Source organism: Neomonachus schauinslandi, chromosome 9 (assembly GCF_002201575.2).
Source record: "Neomonachus schauinslandi chromosome 9, ASM220157v2, whole genome shotgun sequence".
In the NCBI taxonomy this organism is placed as follows: Eukaryota; Metazoa; Chordata; class Mammalia; order Carnivora; family Phocidae; genus Neomonachus; species Neomonachus schauinslandi.
Window position 1 is genome coordinate 29,300,964 of NC_058411.1, and position 22,189 is coordinate 29,323,152.

At 41.6% G+C, this 22,189-nt stretch overlaps 1 protein-coding gene across 1 annotated transcript in view; it reads right to left on the reverse strand.

Moving 5' to 3' along the window:
• Window positions 1–22,189, reverse strand: part of SIPA1L1 (signal induced proliferation associated 1 like 1) — a 368,372-nt gene that overhangs the window by 63,941 nt on the left and 282,242 nt on the right. The window contains exons 9-12 of the mRNA XM_044918349.1: window positions 20,921–21,024; window positions 17,657–17,814; window positions 7,780–8,353; window positions 6,870–7,144 (exon numbers count right to left, since the gene is read on the reverse strand). Of these exons, the coding sequence (XP_044774284.1) occupies window positions 6,870–7,144; window positions 7,780–8,353; window positions 17,657–17,814; window positions 20,921–21,024 (1,111 nt within the window). The remainder of the gene's footprint in view (window positions 1–6,869; window positions 7,145–7,779; window positions 8,354–17,656; window positions 17,815–20,920; window positions 21,025–22,189) is intronic.

Here is a 22,189-nt window from a genome sequence, read left to right on the forward strand (position 1 = left end):
GCAATTATCAAATCACCAGGGAACAAAGCCTAATCTGAAATCAGACTCCCCTCACTCTCACCCACCCCGCAAGCTAGAAATCTTCCATAGCAGGACTGGCCCCAGGTGGCAGCCTGAGTGAAACTGATGTCAGGCCCAGCTGTCTTTCTGTTGCTTTAGCCCCTTTTTTGGTGGGCCCCTAAACCTTAGGAAATGTGGAAACCACTCTCCATTCCCTTTACCCAAACAACCAAGGAAGGTTCAGTCTATTATTAACTTGACCGATAGACAAATTACTGAGAAAAACCTATGCCCACTAAAGCATTAACTCAAAACTATGCACTTGGATTTTATTACTAAGCAAAAAAAAAAAAAAAAAATGACTTTCTTGTTTAAAGGAATTTCAAAGACTGAGCAGCAGGTGGGGGGACTGAGAAAGGAAGGGTTAAGAGTGATTATGAAACACTTCAGACACAGAGGAAGTAGAGTCCAAACAGTGCTGTCCACTAGAGACATAATGCGAGCTAGCAGCCGCAGGACAGAAGTAAAAGGGAATAGGTGAAATTAATTGTTTATTTAATCTAATCTATCTAAGATGCTGTCATTTGAACACGTAACCAAGAAACCAATATAAAAACAAGATGATGTACATGCATCTAAATCTGGTGTGTATAGACACGTAACAGCACTGCTCACTTTGGGCTAGCCACGTGACAACGGCCCCTCAGCCACGGGCGACTTGTGGCTCCTGAGTGCACAGCACGGGGCCAAAGGCTGGGTCTCGATTTGGGAAACGGGCTTGTGTTGGTGGGAGAGTAAGCACAGCGGAAGGCGTCACCGTCTCAGGAGCTTGCCTACGTGTCTCAGGTCGGTCTCCTGGCCTTTCTAACATGTACGCCACACTGGGCCCTCTCCCGCACCTCCATGAGACACACGGGTTTTGAGAAGGGCTGCTTCTGAGGCGCGTGCATTTGCTGGGGTCCTTGCCTGCTCAGTCTCAGCCTCAGTTTCCAACAGGCACCTTTTCTTAGAGTTGTCTTACCACTCCTCCTGATTCCCTAAAGCCTAAGTCAACCTTAATCTGACCCTCTGCCCTAAGCTCCGCTGTACCCCTTAGAAGCATTAATGACAGTGGTTTTCCAACTTTTGGGACCATGAACCCAGTAAGAAATACAAAACTGTGATGCAGCCCAGCCACACACACACACACTTCCATTCAGCTGTTTTCTGTGTTAATCCACTTCATTAAAGAAACACACTGAATGCAGCTTCTTAGGTGGATTTCATGATCTACTTAGGAGTTATAACCTACAGTTTGCAAAACACTGCTTTATGGCACATCTGACATGACTTTTAGCAGCTAATGACTTCTTATGTAATAAACCTTTTCTCCGATAAGAGGGCGTGTCACCTCAGGCTTTGACATAATTTCTAGCTTTGATTCCGATCATTCTGACAAAAAAGCTGCAATACTTTTTTGGTTCTTAATAGAGGCATTACTGTAGTATGGTTTGAAGTCTTCCATTTCTGACCAAATATGGCATATTATACAGTAACTTGTGCTCCGGGTCTATAAATATAATGTAAGAATGTTGCAACTTGCAAAAGGGGCAATAATAAAAACTTGCAATAATCCATGGGAAAATTTCCGTCCACCTCAAAATCAGGACTAGCTTTCACTTCCCCTTAGCACGGGTCTGTTTTAACTTATAAATCCAATGGGTCATGTCATTTATACAGCATATACACATACATATCTTCTATCTTTCTTTTGGGTGCTAGCAACCAGCCCAGGTACAGAACATTGCGATCATGTATTTTGGGCACCAACTTTTAAAAAATGTTCCTGTAGGCCATGTCTTCCCTTCAGCACACCCCACCCTCTGACAGATTCTCCTGTTGGGTTTTAACTCCCCAGTACTCTACATGCACCTTTATAGGCATGGGGTGCCTCACAGCAGACAGTAATAAATAAATAATGATAACAGAAACAAATATAACGTACTCTGAAACAGACAAGCTGCTTTCATCTCTGGGGCCTTAGCCCCTTTGGGAAATGAAAGATTTGGAATTGGTAATCTCTCTCTTCTAGTGCAAAAACTCTTTGAAATAGTCTTTTAAGCTACGTAACACTTCATACTAAAACCGGTTAAAAGACCCCGGTAGCCCAAGACTTGGTCTTCTCTTTGTCTGTATTTCATTTCCACCACCTCTAACGTGCAGCGAGGAACCTCCTGCACAGTCGATGATAACAGGATGCAGTATGATAAAGCCTAAGCAGGGAGAGAAGACTCATTCGTAGAGAACGAGAAACAGCAGATCCGCAATGCTAAACCTCGGCCAACGCGCCGTGTCTCATTGCTGTCCATGATGGGACAGCCCACCCACCAGCTTCCCGTTGCTGACTTATCTCTGAACATGTAGGAATGATACATGGAGTCAAGAAGTGGGCTGTACACTGAAGAACAAAGATAAAAGCTGGCTTTTAGGGACACACATGAAAATTCATAGAAGGATTTTTATTCTGCCATTCAGTTAAATGCGGTGTTGAACAGTAATGAACACCGACAACGGGCCAGGCGTTCATGTGGCGGTGCCACAATGCTCTGCGGTAGGCACTACCATCATCCCCACTTTTTTAAATGAGGAAACGGAGGCCTGGAGAGATTAATCTGCCCGAGACTGCACAGCCAGGATCTGAACTCACAGAATCCGTCTACGTGGAGGTCAGGCTTACTTTAATCTCCAACTAAAGAATACATCTACTCCAAGTCCCCAGACTTCTTCACTTCTAGGGACTACTCATTTCACTCAGCACAGTCTATGACAACATGGGAAACTCAACAATCTTTAGAGTGATGGGAGACAGGAATTGCAATTTCAGTACTTCAGGCCCAAGAGACACATGGCAACACACTGAAACCCTGTTGGTTGAAAAGCTACTCCTTCTCCCTACTCTCTTTCTCGGCCTTTTTCTTCTTTCTTTCTCCGTTAGGTTCTGATGATCCATTGCTCTCTCCTTTTTCCTTTCAACACTAGGAATACAGATGGAAGAACCATTGTACAGCACACCCAACAGATCATCTCAACACTGGACTCTTGAATCGGCAGTCAGATGTCTGAGGACAGGTAGGGCCCTAATAGGCCATGTGATTTGGGTTTGGAAAAAATACCTAACCTCGCTGCCCCAAAGCTCTTTGCCTGAAAGATGAGCAATCTGAACCAGATGAACTCTCAGAGCCTTCCTGGTTCCAAAACAGTATGCTTTTGCATTTTGAATACTTGTGTTTTAAAATGAAAACAAAACTCTGTGATCTGTTCTACTTAAAAAGTAATTTGGTCCTTTTATGTAACTTGTTTGTTTTTAGCTCTTCCTCTGAATGGTCCTTGATTGCTTTCTTCAGAAGCTGTAGGCTAGTGGCCCTCCACAGAAGAAAGGTCCACCACTCCTGCACACCACCATTCAGAACATCATGATTTAATGTGGGTGAAATTGCTAGCGGGGTGTTTTTCATCTTGCCAAGAGAACGGCTGCTGAGGATTCAGAGGTTACAGGCACCAACAGATAAGTGCGGGTCACAGGTTCCAGCACTCCGGAGTCAGGCCGGGGCGGGGGTGAAGGGCCCCTCCTGACGTTGGACATCTCACACTCCCTGGGAAACTTCCTGGTGGAGGCTGTGGGGAAGCACCAAACCGCTCTGGCAGGAAGGCCTAGCTAGTCCTGCTTGCCCCCTGGGCAGCGACAGAACCTCTCCAAGCCTCCTCCTCCTCATTGTGTTAATGGAAATGGAAGCCTTTTTTTTTTTTTTTTAAACGCCCAATACACAGCAGGGGCTCAGGAATTTTACTTTACTTCCCCTGTCCTTTCTTCTCTTAAAAACAACTTTAGTGTGAAAGCAATTCATAGAGGATCTGCTTATGTCCTAAAAACAGGGAAAAGAGCCCTATTTCACTTTTATGATTGAAGCCCCACGTTGCTGTTAAACTGTTCATTAAAACAAAAAACCTGCCTTTTCAAAACTAAGGCCTCTCCCACGTGAACACACATGGGCGTTTGTATTTACATCTGGTCAGCACGCCGGGCACCTGTGACCCCTCAGGACCCTGGCCCCCAGAGAAGCAGGAAGCTGAGGGGCCATGGGACAGGGGGCCTGGAGGAGGCCCGTTCCCTCGCTGCAGGAATAGCTGACAGAAAAGAGAGTGACTAGTCAAAGAACAGAGTAATCAGCTGCTAGGAAAACAGCAGTGGGAGTGTGAAGTGTGGAGGAGAGAAAAATGACAGAAGAGCATTATCTTATTTTGTTGAAAATTACAGCAAGGTGTTTATGCTTCCACTGTTCCTTTGAGGTTGTTTCTAAAGGAGGGAAGGGGAAAGCAGGGTTTCCAGTCCCCCAAAGGCAACCATGGCACCATTTCACACCTGCCCAGAAGGTGTGACTGGAGCTTTTCAGATGGAAACTGTCCTGTGAAAGACACAGAGTGTGCGTCCCAGGCGCGGGGCACCTATCCTTCATCCCAGCCTCCCACTCCGTGCCCTAATGGGGGCAGGTTCCTAACACCTTTCTGTCTGTCCACTGGCTGGGAGAGCGGCAAAGAGGGTCTCGGCAGCAGTGATGGAGGATGAAGACAAACCCGGCTTGTTCATTCGGGGGTGTGCGGGAGGCAGCCTGTCCTGGCTCGCAAGAGCAGACCGTGAGCATCTATCCCACCTCTGAGCTCAGCGCTGTCACGCTGGGAGCTTGAAATCGACCACAGAAGCAATATCGACACCATGGGCAGCAGCAAGGTTCTACTCTTCAATAGAAAGCCAACGTACCGTACCCGCAGATCCCTGCTTCTGCTGGTATGTAAAAAAAAAAGGACTTGTGCCCCAAGCCTACGAAGTAGTAGTTAAGAGCTTGGATTCTGAAGTGAGATCTAAATTTGCCAGATGAGCTTGGAAAGTTACTAACCTGAGTTTTGGTTTCCTTTAAATAGGAATAATATTAATACTGTTACCTCATAAGGTTGTTATAAGGATTAAAAGCACTAATCCATGTGAAAGTGTTTTTTCTAACCTGGCAAATTAAATCCTCAGCAGATGTTAGTTGTTTTTACCAGCACACCACAGAAGACATATCTGGCTTAGTATATTGCTGTAGATAAACCACCTCCTACCACAGACCTGTCCATCCAGAGTCAGGCCTTCTGACCCATCTTCCCAGTAACAACCATGCACAATTCAGCGTCAGCAATGTTGCCCATCTGCTCATCCCGTATTCACACTCACGTGTACCTTGTCCTCCCTCCCCATACCAACTGGGGAGCCTAGAAGCCAGGGGAAGGGTCTCTGGGCAGACAAGATGGCACCACACCAACTACAGACTCATTCTCAGACCATTAGTTCTTAGACCAGCGTCTTTGATTCTGTACCGTGTGTAATTAAGGTTGGCAGGTTACAAAGCTTGGTTGTCTTCTCCAGTTCTTCTTCTCCAGTTTATAGCTGCCTAGTTAGAAACAATCAAGCAGACAATGTGAAGGAGAGACCAAGGGACAGCTGACAGAAGGACCAGAGGAGGAGCACAGAGCATCTGGAGAGTGTTGTAAGGACATAATCACCTCTCTGATCTGCCTCCAGAGTCATTCCTGAAACCCAGTTCAGCAAAATGGTTCACGTTAACGATGATGTGCTTGAGGAAACCAGAAAACATCTGGTTAACTAAGGCAGGGTAGTGTGTAAGGCAATTTCAGAATATACCCCCATCCCCCGAAAATAGCTGAAATAATAAAAAGTTCTGGGTACATATTTCGGTTTCCGAAAAATCCAGTCATCCAAAAGGGAGTATTTCGTGAAGCTATTCGACAGAGGGAGTTCACATATTTTGACATAGGCAACTAGTCTCTGGGCCATCTAGGCAGTAAACAGTGTTCGGAAACACTACCTTGAGTGCAACATTTGGTCTGAAGAACTGAAGTACCTGTAGATTGTCATTGCTGCTTACTTTTTAAAGAACACACGTAAACCCATTATAATGGTTTACACATTCTACCATCCACTGTTCATGAATCTGCGAGAGTTCAGGTGCAGGACAGGTCATGTTTTTTGGGGAAAAAAACAGGTTAAGGATGTTTTGGCTTCAGAAGGCCTAAGAATTAACTGCCAAAGCTTAAGAGAAACTTAGACAATAATGGGCTGAAAGCGAATTAACAGATTTAAAGAAACTAGTAAAAATAGCATGGACATGCCCAAAGGAGAAAAGAAACAGTTGATTAAATTTGTTCCATCAAGAAACCTCCCCAGAGACCAAGAAGTTAAATTTTCAAGCATGCGCTGGCTTGGCAGGAGCTAGGAGGGACAGGGAGCTTCCAGGCCTCCGTCTGCGAAAAGGCTGGGGGCCGAACCGCCAAAGCAGCATGAGCAGGAGCCGCTCATCTGAAGCCAATTCCCAACACACAGAGATGCACTGGAGAGAACGCTTGCTAAGTCACGTCCAGGGCTCCAGAATGAGAGCGCCGGGGTCAAAACGGCACTCTGAATTTTGGACAGGACGATGAGTAACAGTGTCATGAAGCCTAAGAGCCTGTGTTGCTGAGTGTCTTCTAATATTAAGCACTCATTGTTTCTTAGCTACCGGCGCAAGATATTTAAAATGGCTATTACCAGGCTTCTCTATCTGTACTGGCAAGTTTATAAATCCACAGATGTAAATCTGGGAAGGGTCCAAGTCAGTCACTCTTTCCAGCTGCTCTTGCCACAGACCGCAAGGGATCGACGTCCCGAGTCAGACTTTCCACGGATGGAAGGAGCTTTGAGCACAGCGCCCTGCTGCCCTGCCCAGCAGGAGATGTTCTACACGGCGCACGGACCCGGCCTCGGATTGCCAGGGTCCCGGCTGCCAGGTCGGACCTACCTTCGTGGGGTGCAGTCATCGTGCGGGGGGATGATGACGACCTTCACCGTGACGGATGTTCTCAGGAGATCGATCATCTGCTCATGGCTCAGGGTGGCCACCGCCACCTTGCAGATCTCCACCAGCCGACTGCCCTGCCTCAGCCCTGCCTGCCAGGCATAGCCGTAGGGCTCCACATCTGCCACGATGCCCTCGTAGTTGACGTGGAAGCCGAGCTGTCCCAGCCCGTTCCTTCGTAGGGTCATCTCCACCGATTCACAACCTTTTGACACAAACTGGACAAGGAAACAAAAGGCATCATGGTTTAATGCCACAGGGTGTCAAGTGGTGGACAGGGAGCTGGAAAAACACCACGAGCAAGGTTATTGCCAAATACCCTGCTGCCCCTGAGGACCGTCTGGTTACTCCCCCTGCCACTAACCTCCATTCATTAGGCCAAAAAGAACATACTTGTTGTGTCCAAAGGACTCAATGGCTTCACTGAGCTTACAAGGAAACCTCTAACAGAGACCTACAGGGAGCGGGCAGCCAACAGACACTGTATTCTGCTACTCGCTTCGCCCTTCAAAAATTCAAGGCAGAGGATGCTCAATCGAACAATTCTTCTCAACAACTAAAGCAGACTGGCTGGGCCACCTCATCAGCCATCAAGGCAGTGGGATCAGGTCACATGCAAATGGTTTCCAGCACAAACGCACCGCAAATGCGTCTTCTCCCACTTGCTCTACTTTTCCTTCTGAAAAAGGATGGAAAACGAGTGTGACATAAACTCTGGGTCACTTCATATCATCAATGGAGTTTTCAGAGAAGCTGATAAGATAGCACCGACTTCAGTAACTTGCTTCTAGTCTGTACTGAAAACTTCAGGAAAGGGAAATGGAATGTGGATAAGTGGAAAGAAAATACTCACCTGCAACCTTTTGACAATCTCTTTGATGTCCTCATTATTAATTAAACTCTCCACTGAAACACATTCTCCTCGCTCGTAGAAGATTTTGAGGCTGTTGTCAGTTGAGGTCCACCCTATCACATCTCTGCAGGAGCAGTTGAAAACCACACTCTTGGTTTCCTGCTCGATGAGAACGATGAACTCGTTGGAAACCCCTAACAGGCAGTCGATTTCCATGGCCTTGTTGTAGTCTTTGGCCCGGACGGCCCACACAATGGCCCCCATGCTACTGAGCTCAGCTCCTGGATATGGCTTAGACTTCTCCTTCTTCTTGGAGGCCAGAGAGATGAATGGGAACTTGCCAGACGGGTCAATAGGGGTGTTGGTGACATTCTTTTCTGCCAGATCTTTCAGGTATTCCTGGCGGGTCCGAGTTGCCATGGCCCGAAACTTTTCTGATTTATGAGCAGCATTTTCTGCATTAATCACTTTGGCCAAAAGGAAGTCCCTGAACACATTTGACTTAGGGAAAGTGACCCCTTTGGGGATGGGAGGTCCAAAGGAAGGCACGTCTCTGGACCTGGTGACGGCCACACTAAGAGATAAAGCAAAGGTGAAAGAGAGGAGCGTCAGGACTTCTCAGTGTCACAGCACGAGAATAAAATACACATTCTCAAAGAAAAAGACATCCCTCAGGAGGAAGAGAACTATTGATGTCCCACAAGAAACAATAGAAATGTCTATTTATAGAACAAAAATTTTTTCTAGTCCAAAAAACCCCAAAACACTTAAAGTAAAAACTTTCCTTACATTAATGGATAGTAAACCAAATCATAACTCTGTGGGGAAAAAAAAAGTGTACTATAATATTCTACCTTTAAATACCTACTGAATATTTCCAAGCAGGGGTTACTATAATCAGCATAACCTTTTAGAACAAGCACAGATTTTGTAAGAAAACAAATGTGGTCTCCATTTTAGGTATGATGCCTATGTGCAGACAGCTTATAATGAAAATATCCAAAGATGCATGACATAAAAGCTATGGATTAAATTTTTTTTAAAAAATTAAATATTATTTGTTGGCCTATGCAACCAGACCAAAAAGCGTAATTTTAAAATGAAAACTGAAATTGCAGTATTAAAATAATTATGATTTTTATAGTAATAGCAACAGTGCTTTAAAATCCTATTTTTAAACTGAGCTCTTCTTTGGTCCACATTCACTACATTTGGTATTTGATTCTGACAACTTATTTGTGAGGAAATATTTTCCTTTTCCTATTCCTCCAAGCAAGATTGATTTGAGAAAGCCTGCCCCAGTCACTTTTTCTTTTTTTTTTAAAGATTTTATTTATTTATTTGAGAGAGAGAGAATGAGAGAGAGAGAGCACATGAGAGGGGGGAGGGTCAGAGGGAGAAGCAGACCCCCCGCCGAGCAGGGAGCCCGATGTGGGACTCGATCGATCCTGGGACTCCAGGATCATGACCTGAGCCGAAGGCAGTCGCTTAACCAACTGAGCCACCCAGGCGCCCCTCAGTCACTTTTTCTGAATATTGTTAAAACTGGGACCATCACAAGCATCTGTAATAACCTGTTATTTTTAATCTCAAAAAGGAAAAAAAATCATCAAGTTTTTCCTAAAACAGTAACAACAAAAGTTAAATGGAAACAGAAAGGTTGTGTGTTTTCCATCTTGTCCTAAGACCTCATTCTAGGACCTTAGTGAAGTTTGAGAGGGCTGGAAATAATGATTCCAAGAGATAGGATGTCCGTCTTTTCAAATTATCTAATTATTTAAAAATGAGTCCATTATGCAATTGTACTAAGTATTAGGGAAGCAATACAAAATATTTTTCTGATTTTCCAGGATGGAAAAGTCAATCAGAGAGTATATATCTTTCAAAATAAATTGAAGGGCTCTATTTCATTACTGTTTTTTGTTCTGTTTTGTTTTAAGAAGGGTTTAAGATATTTAGCTTTGCTTTTCAAAAAAGGATTCTCATGAAAATAGGATAAATAAATAAAAATCAGGAAACCCAGGACAGAAGTTAAAGTTACCTATTTTGTCTGAAGATGCCATGGAATGGCCTATTTGTTGATTTTCACAAATTTAGTTTAAAAAAAAAAAAGACTATTTAGTTGGCTTTATGATGAAGAAAGGTGGCAAGCAATGCTCCCTTTTCTAACTGGAGATGAAAATTCACAGAAACCTCCATATGCATTATAGCCTAATTATACCAGTATTAGAAAGGCAATTTTTCTTGTCTATTGTGAGCTGTCTGGCTTGAATGCTGACAGCTGTATAATTTTAATTTGATCATTTTTTTTTTAAAAGTCAAGCAAAAGATGCTAAAATCCAGATAAGCTAGCTTTTCTAAAGAGGAATCCTGTGAGGATCCAGAAACACTCATTTTTAAATTGGCAATTCCTTCTCTTGCTAATTTCACTTCAAATTGTTATTCTTTCTCAAGAAGCAGCTGTGGTTTTCTTTTAAATAAGGAGAGGAAAATGCTTACCAGAGGGTGCCAATATGAGCACCATCTATCCACTTGCCCCTTAAACTCACTGGCTTTCTACAGACCTATTTATTAACTGTTAGAACTTTAGACAAACATGTATTGAAAACCCAACCGTAATTAGAAGCCTCCAGAATGAACTATGAGGGAAGAACTGAATCCTTAACATATAATTATCAATGATTCATCATGGTAGGGAGGTAAATGATAGAGGCTAAAATCAGTTTTGCATCATTAGAAATAGAACCCTTGCAGAAGATGAGGAGGATGATGCCCTGGGATGCTTTTTTCAAACAAAAGGTCTTGTTTTGGGTTAATCTAACGTCAAGGTTTTCTACAAGGTTAAAAACTCATTAATTTAGATGCCACAGATTCTGAACTCCTGATAAAAATGCCTGCTTTAAGCTCAGAAGAAAGAATATTTTTGCCTTATAAGAAGCCTTTCTAGAACTTCAGTTTACTATATATATAGATCTTTAAGATGTATTAATTATAAATGGTTCTTGCTACTTTTAAAAGCAGATTCCAAAGGGCTTCTGCTTGGACACACTTAGGTTAGCCTTCTATGCAATACTGTATCTCCTTAGAAATTATACATTCTTTACAGTCCTAGCCATGCCTTATGTACTCGGCAGTGCTGAGGATTGGATGTTCTACTCAGGAGAGTTATCCAGCAGACAGAAGCTCAGAGGCTGAAGCAATTATGGAAAGTTAGCACCAGAAGAGAACATGGAGAATAATTCAGTGTTCCTCAAACTCTGCCAATAAAATCTTGAGTTTCATTTTAAAAGTCATCTTGATTTTGCATTCTACAGAGGCATATCTGTTTTCATTTTAACACAAAAACATGTTCTGTCCCCCAAATCTTGGGAGTACGATTTATAGACTAGGAAAGTGTTCTGTTTTACTGACGTTAGGCATAGCCCTGAACCTCCATTTGAACGGCTGGTACGAATTCTTCACTTCTCCAGGAAACAGACTCTGAGAAGTAAAATGATCTGCCCAAAGCCTGTTACAGAGAGCCAGGACTGGAACTTGAGCTTCTAGATAGCCATCAGCATGCTCTATGAAGACCACACTATTCCTCCTGAAGGAACATTTTTGAACCTCCCACTCTTGAGATGCTTGCACAAGGCACCATGCACAAGTGTCACACAGCTGAAGAGACCACCATTCGGCTGGGCTTTGTAGCATTTGCTGGCATCAGTGACCTTGGATAAAGTAGCAGATCTTGACACCCAAAGCCAGTTTCAAGTTGGTACATGGTAATGTTCCAGAGACATCCGAACAGGAAGTCTCAACGGAAAAAAGTGAGAAGACAGCGATGCTTGAATTTCTGAAGTACCATGGAAATGGCAATAAACAATTCCAACCCCAAATTTAGAAGGAAGGGGACTCGGCACCAGAACGGTAGAGGGAGGCTTCCCCTTCTTGGGGGCTGGATCAGACTGCCAGCTTGGGGAGCTTTCTGAGAAAACAGACCTGGGCAAAGGACAGGAAAGATCAGCAACAGAACAAATGAATGCCCATCACTCTCTCCCTGGGGGGCTCTTGGCTCCTACTAGTACTCATTCACTGACGCTCACTGAGCACCTACTATGTGCCTCATGCTGAGGATCAAGGATGAGCTGTCACAGGCTCAGCCCTCCAGAAGCTCCAAGTCTCTCGGGGCTACATCCAGAGGTTTGAGTGCTCTTGTGGGAGGCGAGGGGTACTACTGGAAACACTTAGGAAAGGCAATTTACCTAGTCCTGGGAGGTCAGGGAGCCCTTCCAGAGAGAAGAAAAGCAGGAATTCATCAGCTGAAGGAGGGGTGTGTAAGAAGAGGCCTTCCTGCCTAGAGAACAGCATGTGCAGAGAAGAGGGGCAGAACACAGTATGTTCTGGGAGCTGTTAAGTAGCTCCACATGGCTCCAGGGGTAGGGGTGTGGAGGAGAATCGGCAGAGGCCCCAGTGGAGGCTGAGAGTGGAAAGGCCAGGCCTGAAGGACCTCATGCAGGAGGCTGTACATTAGGGAGTCTGAACTTCTCCCAAAAGGTATGAAGCACCAAGAGTGACATATTCAGATTTTTGTCTTAAAAAGGTCAGCTACACTGGACAATAGGTATGCTGATTAGGCTTGGAATAGACTTTCTGAAAGAAATGTCTACCACTTGACCCACTTTGATTCTTTCTTCCAAGCTGAAGCTTGCATATTTATTTATTTTTATTCAAGAAAAGAAGGGCGTGCACATTTAATATGCATACACCACACTCCCTGCCTACACTAGATACTTTACTTATGGGATTTTACGTAGATGTCAAGCAACCTTCCACTGCATAGAAAGGGAAATTTAAGATCTGAGAGGTTTAACAATCTGGTCGGTCTGATTCCAAGTGCTTTTTGCACTATATCATACTACCTCCTTTCAACATATTTTAACCTCTGAATATGGAAATCTTTCTGAGAGAAGAAACATACATTTCTACCTTTCTAAACGTAATTACTGACCACAATTTAACACTTGTTTCGAAGACTCAGGTCATTATTATAACCACTTATTACTATACTAGTTTTAAAATTAATAATCCTTTAATTTCATCAAATAGTGAGTCAATGTTCCAATTTTCAGTTGTTGAAGATGTCCTAAAATTTTAAAAATCTTCTTATCTAAAATGGATCCAAATAAGATCCACACATTTTAATTAATCTTACCTTAAATTTTTTTTGTTCTGTTCATTCCTCTCCACTTCTCTCACTTTCTCTTTTATTTCTTACATTTATGTGTTGAGGAAATTGGGCTGCTTGTCACATAGAGTTGCACAGTGTCTGAATTTTGCCGAATACGGGCATGTTCTTCTGTCTTTTCTATTCCCTGTACATTGGCTTCTCCAGAGGTTTGATCAGACTCAGGTTCAATGTGGGGGAGAGGGGTAGGGAACAAGACTAATTCATAAGTGGGGTTGTGTCCTTCCATTATGAGACACATGTTTGTCTCTTTTTGTGATATCTGCAACCTCTGAAGATCAATGCCTAGATCTCCTAATTCATTGGTTGCTAAAAAAAATGTTGACAAAATTTTACACTGAGTTTTTACAAAGTGAGGCCCCAAGGGGTGAGTGAAGTATACTTGGTCCTTTGCTCCCAAACCAAATGACCCCAGACTGTTATGCTTATTGGCTTTGTATCACTTATGTGAATAGTTTTTCTGCATCTCTCTTATTAATAATCACTTATTGATGTTTTCAGCACATCCCTGCCACTGAACAGTTCCTCATCTTTCTGATTTATTGCTTCTAATCTGCTCTATCAACCAGGACCAGACAATTAAGCTCAGTGTAATAATACCAAACAAAATAAAGAGACCAGAGGGCTCTCTTAACAGGTGTGGGCATAGTACAGACTTAGTGATTCATTTCTGAGTTCCTGGCTATGTCTACTGTTCAAAGTTAATTGGCCTCTGGAATTAGTTTGAAATAGTTTTTCCTATTATAAACTTTTCAGTCCCCAAGGAGATAACACCCATTGTTTCAGGACCTCTTCTCCATATCCACCATAGGGATTTTTCTCTCTTTGTTTACCTGTTGCATCCCAGGGCCTAGAATAGTGCCTAGCACATATATGATAAGGGGTGTAAAGAACTGGCAAAAAAAAAAAAAATCAATGAACAGCAGCAATAAGATCCAGATTTGCCTTTTTTTGTATATAAATTATCTTGCATGGTGACACTGGGTGAATTTCTCTAGAACTCTATTTATACTGTGCTACTAGACAGCCTGGCATTCCAAGGGCCTCCACTGCCCAGTAGCCCCAAATACAATAGCGGCCTTCTTCCTGTACTTTCCTTCCTGTGTCTATGCTTCTGTATATAATGCTGGCCACTCTTAGAATTCTTTTCCCCCTACTGAATTTCATCCATCTGTGCTTTAAAACACATGCCAAACCCCATTTTCTCAGTTCAATGTTCCTTATAACTTCAGTCTCTACTGACCTCACACTTTCCTACCCGATTACAACAAAAAGCTCCTTTAAGAAAACAACTTCTGCACTTTCCTCATTACAGGCACCAAGTAGATGTCAATAAATAAATGTGAATGTTCATAGGGCAGAAAGTTTGGGAACAAGAGATTTTCAGTGATAAAAAGCATCTGAATCACTCTATCACTCAGGGATAGAATTAAATTAGATTTAAATCTAATTTAGTATAAATCAATGCAGCTCTAAACTTTTCTACCAAAGTACCTCTAATAAAAGAGGCCCATAAATTCATATACCTAGTAGGTTGGGGAGTGGCTGGGGTATGAGAAAAACTCACATGTACAGAAATTCTTTGGAAGACCCACGTTTTATCTTAAAATTGATACATATTTTCTATTCAGCTTCATAATATGTTTCTTTTCTTTTTTTTTTCCCCTAAAGATTATTTATTTTAGAGAGAGAGAGAGAGTGCGTGCATGCACTTGCATCAGGGGAGGGGCAGAGGGAGAGGGAGAGAGAGAATCCTCAAGCAGGCTCCCCATTGAGGACGGAGCCCAACATGGGGCTCGATCCCAGGACCCTGAGATCATGACCCGAGCTGAAATCAAGAGTCAGCCGCTTAATCGACTGAGTCACCCAGGCGCCCCATAATACATTTATTTTCATGAGAACATGAACACCTCCACACATTTTCTCCCAAGCATAAACTACAAGAAAGTTGCCCTGTCTATTCTGGGACTTTAAACATCTCCTGATGTCACCACACACCCCAGGAAACATGCTTACCTCGGTCTGTCAGGGACTGAGAACAATTAATACACTTAAGGTTTATAATAGGAAAAGATCACTACTTTAGTTTCTTGTAATTTCTTTTAGTGATGTTCCAATTTGGTATGTTCTCTTGGATTTACAAAAGGCCCACATTCACAGTTTATAAAGCAGTGTGCTGGGTCTTCAAACAAGCATGGCAACTAGGAAATCCCAGGCTAGCTCATGTGGCATGAGCTGGGGTGGTCAGTGTCCTCCCACAAACCAGCACATCACATGGTGGGGTTAAGAAGATGGGCTCTCCAGGCAACAGATTAAAAATAAGAGACAGCAAAAAAGCATGATTTTCAAGGCTAGGGTGGGGGTGGGGTTTAAAAGAATAAGACAGATATCACTTCCTCATCTAGCAAACTGTTGAAGGCTAGGAGACACTTCCTCCTGATCAGTCTATTTAGACTTGCACTGGCCACATGTAGGCTACTGAGCACTCGAAATGTGGCTACTGTGACCAAGGGTATTAAATTACATTGTATTTTTTTAAAATTAATTTTATTATGTTATGTTAGTCATCATACATTACATCATTGGTTTTAGATGAAGTGTTCCATGATTCATTGTTTGTGCATAACACCCAGTGCTCCATGCAGAACGTGCCCTCCTCAATACCCATCACTGGGCTAACCCTTCCCCCGACCCCTACATCCTATTTTTAAAAGTCAACTGTTACTCAAAAGCTCTGAAAAAGCAGGTTTGGAAAATGTGAGTATATGAATCTACTTTTCCAGTTACAAATTTTATGAAATCTAAACACAGATTACTTCCAGTGGAAATCAAGCATCCTTATTGACATGAGCTGTAAGTCTAAAACAGACTCCAGATTTCAGAGTCTTAGTCCAAAAATAAGTAAAATAGGCCAATAATTTTTGAAACTTAAAAATCACCTGTTGAAATAATAATATTTGGATATAGCAGGTAAATAAAATATATTCTTGGGTCAAAAACATATTGCTAAAATTAATTTTACCCATTTCTTGTTACTTTAAAAAATATAAAATTAACATATGGCTTGCATTACATTTCTATCGAACAGCACTTTATTTAGGCAATGGCTTTTAAAGAAGAATCTCTCCCTAAAACAAACTGCATAGCTTTCCACTCCCAAACTTCGTAGTGACCAATCAAAAAGGGATTAGCTTTCTATCAAAGTTGTATGAAATCCCTGCATGAATCCAGTACAGAGCATGTTTCAATTGCTTGGGGGTATTTTCTAAATGCTAAGAGCTATCCCTCCCAGTTACAGTCAAATGTTCTCACTTAGTCTGTCATCCCACACCTAAATCAAGCAGCTTTCAGAGACCATATTCCTGGTAAAAGGCTGCAGATCTAGGTCTCTCTTGTTGGAGTTTCCACCCGTTAGCCTGGAGTTCTGGAACAGCTTGTGTGTTGGCAGCAAGGGCAGCAAAGACCCCTGCTTCACAGGGCATGGGAGTGAGGCAGCGCAGCAGGGCAGTGAAGGGCCGGCTCTAGAATCAGACCGAGTGCATTACAATCACTTACCGCAGGCAAGTCACCTGTTCGCATTGCTTAAACTTCCTCATCTGAAAATGGGGATTTTTAAAAATAGTACCTAATGCATGGGTTTTCAAAATTAAATGAGGTAACCCACGTAAAGCGCCTAGAATAGTGCTTGGCTTATCACTAGAGGCCAACATACACCCTTATTGTGGGATGTGTGCAGGGACGGTGGCGGCTTGCAGGAGTCCACAGTAACCTTTATTTGTCTTGTTTCCTGAGTTTGCTTGCTCGACTCCTGTAATTAACCTGCACTGACACCTAGAATTAGACAGTTGTGGAGCTCACAACAAACCAATTATCAGTCTGCGTTGGCCAGTTTCTGGGTAGGTGGCTGTATTAATTCAAAAACAAATATCCAAAACTAACAAAGCCTAATCTTCCAAATTTTAGGGATGGGAAGACAGGATAAAATTCCATTATTTTAAAAGGACAGATTCATATTAGAAACATCTTGTTAAGGCTAGAATACCCTTACACGTCTTCTTGGTACTATGCCCATGTCAACCCAGCAATTCCGGTTCTTATCCTTGTCAACACCCAAAGGCCTCTTGCAGACAGATGCCTGAATTCTGATACTCAAGAGACCAGGTCAACAAGGAGCACGGAAACAATTCCACCACAGGCGTACTAAAGCACAGAAATGCCTCAAAGACTGCAGTCAGAAATGTTAGAGTGAATCAAATTGGTCCTAAGCAAGGGTTTGAGCTTTTGAAATAATAACAATTAAAACAAAACTTTTCTACTTATTATGATCATTCTTCTCTGCTCTTGCCACACCAAAAGCAAAGTATAATTAGCAGTATGAGTAATTAGTTGGTGACCAGATGGTATGGATGAAGGACACCACCTGAGGAGGCGGTGCAAATGGAAACAGCAGGGGTCTAACCAACGTGTCTGGGCAATGCCAACGCCGTCCGGTGACGTCATTGTGTGAATTCAGCCATCTACGCACGCAGTCTGAAGACAAAAATAAATGGCAATGGACTCCCCAATGCCACTTCAGAAAGCGGAGCTGGAGGGGGCCCTCTGTGTGACCACCAGCCAACACCCACGCAGCCAAAGCTGCAGGGCCAGTACCTGTAACAGACCCCCTCAGTGCAGGGGTTGTGGACCCTCACGATGACGAAAACGTGCTGGAAGTGGGATCGGATGTTTTTTGGGCTGAATGGCTGTGCTCCCGGCTCTTGGAAAACAATTGTTACGATATCATTTCCAATATGCCGCTTCCGTAGGAGCTGAAAGAAAAAATAAGCAAACCGTATAAATGACAACACTCTGCGTTTTCCTCCCCAATTCCCTTATGTAACTGTACTTAGAACATTCATTATTAATCAGAACATATTAAGGTAGGTAATCGACACAGTTGCTGTCAGTATTTTAGCCTCTCTTATTCCCTCCCAGGAAGAATATAGAAATGAATATTCTGAAATTTGCATAAAATATAGAGCCCATTCAGGAGCAAACCAATATCTGGCATATTATGCCAAGTTCCAGCCTCTCCAAATTCTGTTTCCATAACAACAGTTTTGTTCCATTTTCACTTAAGAAAGAAACTTGCCAGAGGGGAGATGTTTTAGAGAGGAGAATGGCGGAAGTAATTACAATGCAATTTATGTTCTGGTTTAATTCACTTCATTTAAAGAGTCGCTAAGGTGTTTTCTGAGATGCTTTTTGTGTCACCAGCTGGGAATGCAGAAATTACTAATATTCCTAAAGCAGGTTAAATTTCAAGTTTAAACAGCTTTTCTTAATTACAGTGAAAGCTACTTAAGACCACCTTCTGTTTCACATTAAATGGTGATTTGGAAAGGTGGCTTTCAAATTCAGGCACCCTAAGTCAGGCTAGGCCAGTCGCTCTCTAAGAGGGGTTTATTAGATAGTTTAATTCAGTAGTGTGAAAAAAAGTTGAACAAAATTTGCATTTCTCATATTTATTATATAAAGGCTCTCACAAGGAGAAAAATAACGAAATATACCATTTATATCAACTATCTGTTAGGTATAAACTTGCATTTATAAAACTTTTTTAAAAAATTCTCCAGTGACTTTAACTTACACAAATTACATACCAGTAAAATCAGTGATCTAGTATTCAGCTGGGAGAAACAATAACCTTTTAGATCACGGTTGAGAATTGGGAGTTAGAATGTTCCACAAATGTACAATGTACTTTTAACCTTAGGAATTTCAAAGCATCCCAAATTATCTTCTAATGAGGCCACTTATTTTCATTTCTAAACATGATATATTATTGGATGTTACAGAAATAAAGGCTGGTCTGTACTGCTATACAGAATATATCCATTATTAAACATTAATCTACTCAGGATCTTGGACACACCAAAAAAAAAAAAAAAAGCAAAATAAATAAAATCTTTAAAAAAAAAATACAATTTGTCTATGTATTATGTCATTCCTGCACAGATGATGTCATTGTCTTTTTGATGCAATGTCATTCTTTCTTGTTTGATATGTAACACTAATGTCTTAGTGAGGGACCCAATTAGAAATAAATCCATCTATCCATCTCATATTATATATAATGAAAGACAATATTTATAAACAAATGCCTGCCACAAGATTTTAAAAGCTATGTTCTTTGTTTTTTTTTTCCCAAGCAGAAAGTGATCTACATAGAAGAAATAAATTCTCTAGATAGAGAATTAAGATTTTTTTTAAAGATTTATTTATATGACAGAGAGAGAGAGAACACAAGCAGGGAGAGCAGCAGGCAGAGGGAGAGGGAGAAGCAGGCTCCCCACCGAGCAAGGAGCCCAATGTGGGGCTCGATCCCAGGACCCCGGGATCATGACCTGAGCCGAATGCAGACGCTTAACCGACTGAACCACCCAGGTGCCCAGAGAATTAAGATTTTTTAAGATGCAGCAGTACCAATTACTCTTTCATTCTGATTTAGGACCATAATAACATGTTTGCCTTGATTGGACCTCCAAATTAAATAATTTAGATAGCTGTCCAACTCATGTCCAACTCATGCTGCTCAACACACTTCAACTCATTTAGGGAAATAAACAATTAATTGAATTTTGTTAAATTTTTTATCCTTCCATACATCTTACTTTCTCTGCTGAGCAATCAGGCAGAAAGAATAATCCTTTAAAGATCACCTGTGAATGTCCTGAAATTTTTTTTGTCTACTTACTGGTCAGAATAAGAAAAACGTATTTTTCTTACCATGATGTTTTCCTCTCTGGGTAATCTAGAACTTGGAATTTGCATAAAAAAACGGTCAACAAATTCCAGATCATAGACTTTATCCTAAATAGATTTATTTCAGATTTGTAGCTGATTCACTGCTTTGCTCCCTATTTTTTATTCCTTTGGTAATTATAAGAGGCAAAATTTCGTTACCTCTACTTGTGATTTAATCAAACCTGCAGTGATGAAGTGTTCGATTCGAGCCGTGTTTGGTTAAATTCTGGGAAAGAGGATGTAATTCATTCTGCAGCTGGTTGTGTTCTGTTAGCACAACAGTTTACAATAACAAAATCTAGATCCATTTTAAGGTCAGAAGTAATACTGGACTGCTTGTGTTTATAACTGCTATTGAAAGGAGAATCTGTTTGCTCTCTGGCTCTTTTAAATGTCAGTTTGGTATCATTTATTTTGACATATTTTTTATATGTCAAATGCAATGACCACATACTTTCTAAAATAATACTGCCAGTTTCCATTTTGCTCTGTGACAATCTGCCACTTCTAGGCTTCTTCATTTACTATGTCAATGACCACATTTTAGTAACAGGCATGGTGCTTTTAGATCTTTTTTAAAAGAAACTGTGTATGATGTACACGAAGGCCAATTGTTTTTTAATGTTCTTTGCTGTCTCCTGATAAATGTTAAGAAAAAACCTTTTTCTGAGATCCCACTGACATTTATTTTGGTTTTTCTCCCAGTTAGTATACCAAACCTCCTCTGAAATCTGAAATGACACATCAGTACTTTCCTGCTTTGTACCCTGGCCTCTTGAGATGGAATCTCACCCACTCATCCATGTTCTCTGCAACCCTGCAGGGTCACCTAATCACCATGATTTCAACTTGTTCTCTTCAGATTCCATGAAAACCTCAATCTCCGTGGGTGAAAAGCAAAGGATTAATTCCCAAAGCCATCCAGCTGGCTGTTAACCTAGAATTTGTGTCTCTTCATTTGTTTTCAGCTCATTTGCTATTCATTATTTCCGCAGAGTACAAAGCTTCCGGCTGCCGTGACACGTGCAACATTAAATTCTGGTTTAAGATTTTACAAACTTGCCACTTAGGCTTCTGGGGGAAATGAACAAGGGCGAAGAAACACAGACAACACCAGGGATCTCTTACCTGTTGCTTGTTGTTAGGCGTGTATGGCAGCATGGTGGAAACATGGAACATAATTTCATAGTCTTTGTATGTTGTGTACAGAGAATGGGTTCCAGTGGAGTCAGCTACAGTAAAAAAATATTATACAATGATGAGATGACTATAAGAATAGGAAAAATAGTTCACTTACAGAAAATCTCTCGGGAAAAAAAAAGGGAAATGGTTTAGAATGAAAAGATGTTAGTATAAAATCTAGCATTGGTTTTTTTTTTTTTTTAGATTTTATTTATTTGTCAAAGAGAGAGAGCGAGCACAAGTAGGGGGAGAGGCAGGCAGAGGGAGAAGCAGGCTCCCCACCGAGCAGGGAGCCCAATGCGGAACTCGATCCCAGAACCCTGGGATCATGACCCAAACCGAAGGCAGCCACTTAACCAACTGAGCCACCCAAGTGCCCCGAGCATTGGTGTTCTTACCCATTTTTTTGTATCTGATTCTCTTTGGTAGTCTAGTGAAGCCTATGGATCCCTTGTCAGAATAATATTTTTAAATATATAAAATATATATGATTTCAATAGAAATCAACTGTACTACAAAATAGTTATCAAAAATAATTTTAAAATGATATTAGATTTCTCTAACAAGTTTTAGCAACTGATCTAGTAACTACTATGATTCTGAAGTAGTGATGTACAATAAGCAATATTTTGAAGGATCTCCAAAAAAAATACAATATGAAAATATCTATGCTTTCTAACTTGCAATAAAATCATAGGTAGAACTTAAACAACTGTTTGTTGCCTATATTCATAACTAAAGGAAGTGCTAAATTTTAGTTAGGGGGTCAGTGAAAATAATGTAAAATTATTTCCCATCCAAGTTTACACACCCCTGAATTCTATCCAGACATCAGATGAAGAACATCTTTTCCAGAACTTCTGATTTAAGAGAAATGTTTTGTTCTTAAGAAACAGAAATTTAACAAGACTGTAACACTGAGTAACACAGGTATTCTAGCAATGTCCAACAATGTTTTAAGACTGTTCTGCTCTCACCTTCCTTAAGTCAACAGCAACCTCTAACCACTTAATCATTAACAAATCAATTGCCCACAAATAACTGGAAACCAGAGAAGAGAATTATTAATGGTCCAATCAAAAGGGAGTATCTTTAGTCTTAAAGGCCCTGGACTTACTGGCTGCAAAATGACAGAAGTGCGTTCATTCTGGGTAAACTCAAGCCTCCGTCAACCATACTGTTGAGGACCAGAATGCTTTACTCCATTTTAGAGAA